Raw genomic sequence first — 4091 nt, 5'->3', positions numbered from 1 at the left:
TGTCGCGGATGTACTTGTGATAAGGATAGTTTACAAGCCTATGAAATCATCGCTGATTGTTTTATGACACCATGTGTAGATTCTGTAAACGTACCAGGTCAATGTTGTCCTAACTGTCCAAATGGTAAGATAGTGTATCTTTCATTAGCCGTTAGTGACAACAAATGACTACCAACCTACATTCAGTTCGATAAATTAGAACATCTCGCTGAATAAATATTAAACTAGTAATAAGTAAAGAATAGCAAGAAAATACTTTCACTTACATTCTTGTCATACAATATTAAAATTGTGTACACATATAAAACAATTAGAAACAGGAAAATCGACTATAGTAGGACATCAAAGACGTACTATCCTTCTTTTGCAAGATGGAATAACAGCAACAAAATAACAACTTTCATAACAATGTTATTGGTGTTGTCAATGTGTTATTCAATCATGATTTCTTTCTATTCTTATTGTGAGATGAATAAATAAATAACCTATATGTTTTCAGGAGAGAACTGTCGAGCTGAATTTAAAGATGATAATGGTGTTGAAAGAAGTGAAATTATCAAAGTTAGTGATGGTGTAGTCAAGTTCAACTCAACTGAATGTCAATGTGACTATCAAAATTACAATGGAGAACCAAAAGCAAATTGTGTACAAGTATTGAGTATTGAGCCGGTAATTGCAGAAAAATCAACTCCGTAATTTGCTTTAATAAATGTATAAGTAAAACTGTTTCAACCTTTCGGAGTTTTTTATAATTCAAAATAATGGGTTCTGTTTTTGAGCACGATAACTCTTGTCAACACTATTTACCGACATTCTCGCACTTACAATATTGTAACTTTGTATTCAACTGAAAATGAAATGAAATATGTTAAGGAGCGTCAGCTCCAAACGAGCACCTAGACACGATTAAAGGGGTTGATTTGAGTCCCGAACATATGTAAATAGTCTTCAGAAGTACTAGAAATGTACGAAAATCGCATCATTCCTTCATAAATATCTCAAGCTAGGAATTTCTTTTCCTATTCCTATAGATGTCATTTATATATGACATGCAGTGTCTCTCATAAAAAGATGACTCGTCTTTTTAAACCTCTAAAGAATTCCCGTTTCTGAGACTTAAATATGATATGGTAAAAAAAGCCTTTTAATGTATGTTGTATGACATCACTAGTCTCAGAGACATGGACATTAACTGAATCATGTAACTTTTTTAGATTAATTCAAAATAAAAGTACACATACAAGTGGTAAAATAGAGGATAATGTAAAACGTATAACTATAAAATGACCGATAATATCACAGTATAGGTGGTATTAAAGTTCAACACAAACAATCAATCTAAACATGGGTAAAATTGAAAACAATATAATTACACGAAATGTTTAAAATGTTTAGAAGTTGAGATGACTTAATCTCGTTAAGATATACATGGTGCAGACCAGAAGGATGTAAAACTCCATTCATTTTATTTTTTCTCATTAAGATAGCGATGTGTGAACAAATGTACTTCACTGTTGGGTCATGTTCACGAAAGCAACACAAAACAAAGTCGGTATGCCTGTCGCCTGTTGCCTCTGTCAGGTCTGGATTAGAATGCTAAAGCTTTGGCACTAATACAGATGTCGTATTGAACATTTTTATCATTGTTGTATGTAGTGTAGGTAGGTTCTAGTCAGAAACTCTAGAGACTGTGCAGACACTTGGAGTAGCTATTGTGACAGTTATCAGCACGAGTATGATCATATATCTAATATATACTTTCTCTCCTACTCTCCGAAAGAAAAATCAATGTAAATAGAAATTTGATGAAAAATCTATTTTATGTTTCAATTTTACAAAATAGATGTACCGTGTAGCAATCTTGATTTAAATTCGTCCTCATGTCATGGGTTCAAGGCGATTTCAGACATGCCTCAAAATATGCCATAAAAATTAGTCAAAGTTTAAATACATTTAAGATTATTCTTTGTGGTGCATACAAAATATGAAATAAAATTAATTTATGTTATTCTGGTAAAATAAAATTGAATTAAGATTAATATTATTAAGTGCAAACGGTTCTATGGCCAATGTTGTTCTTCAAATTATTTTCTCTCTGTGACGATCATCGATCTGGATCTTTTCCTAAAAATAAAACAAAGTTTTTCTGCATCTCATCTAAGCAGAAACCAATGGAAGCTAAACTCTATAAGAATGTTTGTGGTCTAAAACATATTCAGTAGAATGTTTGATCATTACCTCCCATTACATACAAAGTGAAATGATTTAAATCTGTAAGAAAAAGATCACCTATTATCTCGGTGCCGATCACTATTGGTCAACCTATAACAATCACACAAAACATTTTTTAAAGACTTTGTCTATATTTGAGTATGAGATCTTTTGACAAATAAATTTTGGAGCTTACACTTTTATTCGATGTGGAAACATGAATATTATTGAAGGCCGACACAAAGCCCGTATGCAGCGCCCGTACTTTGACTAAAGTTAACCATTGGCTACTGTCGGATTTGATAATCTTAACTGTATTTGGTATGCAGGGCTTCTATTGCCGAACTTAACTAAGTATTTGTTTTGTGCCAAAAGTATGGAAGACCGTTATTGCAATTAATGCTTTTTCCATAAGTTGTTTGTTTGTATAAAATCACACGTGCATTTGAGTTATTTAAAAGTAAAAAATTTGGCGCTGGTAGACCCAATCATTTGCAGCTGCAAAAAAATAAAAAAAACTTCCACTCAACGAGCAAGACTTCATCTTAGACAGAAATCGAGAAGGTGTTTTTGTGCAATGCTAGGATTCAACACAGAGGATTCTAATCAATGAAAATAATACTGGTGAAACTATCCAATGGTGAGGTCAGTTGTCCTTGAAAAGTATGAGAGGACAAAAACGGTGGGCGTTGTTACAATTTGGACAAATTTTACACAAAATTACATCATTGTTACTATACTTCTGGGTCTTTTACTCAAAAACCGCAGCTCAATGTACATCTCAATTTAGCAGAAACCATAGAATGGTACGGTAATTTTTAAAACTATATAAACATGTCCTGGCATATAACCTCTAAATTTTTTGGCACAATTTGTCTTTGGAAAGTCATTGTGGTCATTTCATTTAATATAATTATAATAGTTACAAGTTTAAAAGTAACAATGACAGCTGTTATTAATCATCAGTGGTATAAACGCGATCTATGTGGATGTACTGGCAATTTTAACCTTAAAAAAATATTAGTCTTAGAGACTGCTCCACACAATTCTTGACAATTGAGTCAATGCATGTCAACTCAAACCATACAATTCCAAACCTTTATTAGTCGCTTAAGAGTCTTTAAAGATTTTTACAGTTAAGGTACCCAATCATGGTCGATATAACAAGTGAAAACTCAAATATAATTAACCAGAAGAAACATAAAAACCCAACAAATTTATGCGCACAGATCAGATGTCCAATCAATGAAAGTCTATGTACATACCTTCAGTAAACAAGCAAGTAAGATAGTGTATGGGCTATTTGTGAGAGTACGAGACACATACAAAAATATGACAACCTTGTTCATAGCATTCAGTCAATCAGTACATGAAAACTGTCCACTCGCCAATAAGGTGATTTATTATATTATATTATCTTATTAAAATAATGAAGATAGACAGAGTTAAACTGAATAAGCCCAACTACAGTATCTCTTCCAATTTCGCCATCCTGGACCTGTTCATTTAGATTACCACTCAAAGTACACATAAAAACCTATAGTTATTAATGTATTGTTTCTCTGATATGTTTTCGACACTAAATTTTGATACTTTGACACTAGCGACATGTATATTTTGACACGTGTCAAGCGCTTATTGTGACTTCTCTGCAAACTTGCAATAACTACGTTATATATCTGTAAGTCAATATTCTCCATCATTAAGTTTATTTGGTATGTACCATATGATAATGACATAATAAGTATTATGAAGAAAAAAATATATAAAAATATCATACACCAACATGAAATGTTAGAATAGATGTTGTACCCTGTTCAATGCAGTATAAAATACTACTAGCAAATACCGTACCAGACTACCAGACATTATACGGTCTC

General features: G+C 32.3%; 1 protein-coding gene across 1 annotated transcript in view; it reads left to right on the top strand.

Annotated features, from left to right (window-relative positions):
- The window catches only part of LOTGIDRAFT_157019 (hypothetical protein), a gene marked incomplete at both ends in the record, with an annotated part of 1169 nt that extends 473 nt beyond the window's left edge, over positions 1-696 (top strand). Inside the window, one exon of the mRNA XM_009048280.1 lies at positions 500-696. Coding sequence (XP_009046528.1) covers positions 500-696 — 197 coding nt within the window. The remainder of the gene's footprint in view (positions 1-499) is intronic.
- Between the last annotated feature and the right edge of the window lie 3395 nt (positions 697-4091).

This window comes from Lottia gigantea, assembly GCF_000327385.1.
Source record: "Lottia gigantea unplaced genomic scaffold LOTGIsca_12, whole genome shotgun sequence".
In the NCBI taxonomy this organism is placed as follows: Eukaryota; Metazoa; Mollusca; class Gastropoda; family Lottiidae; genus Lottia; species Lottia gigantea.
The sequence above is the reverse complement of the archived record's forward strand: the minus strand, read 5'-3'. Positions and strand labels throughout refer to the sequence as shown.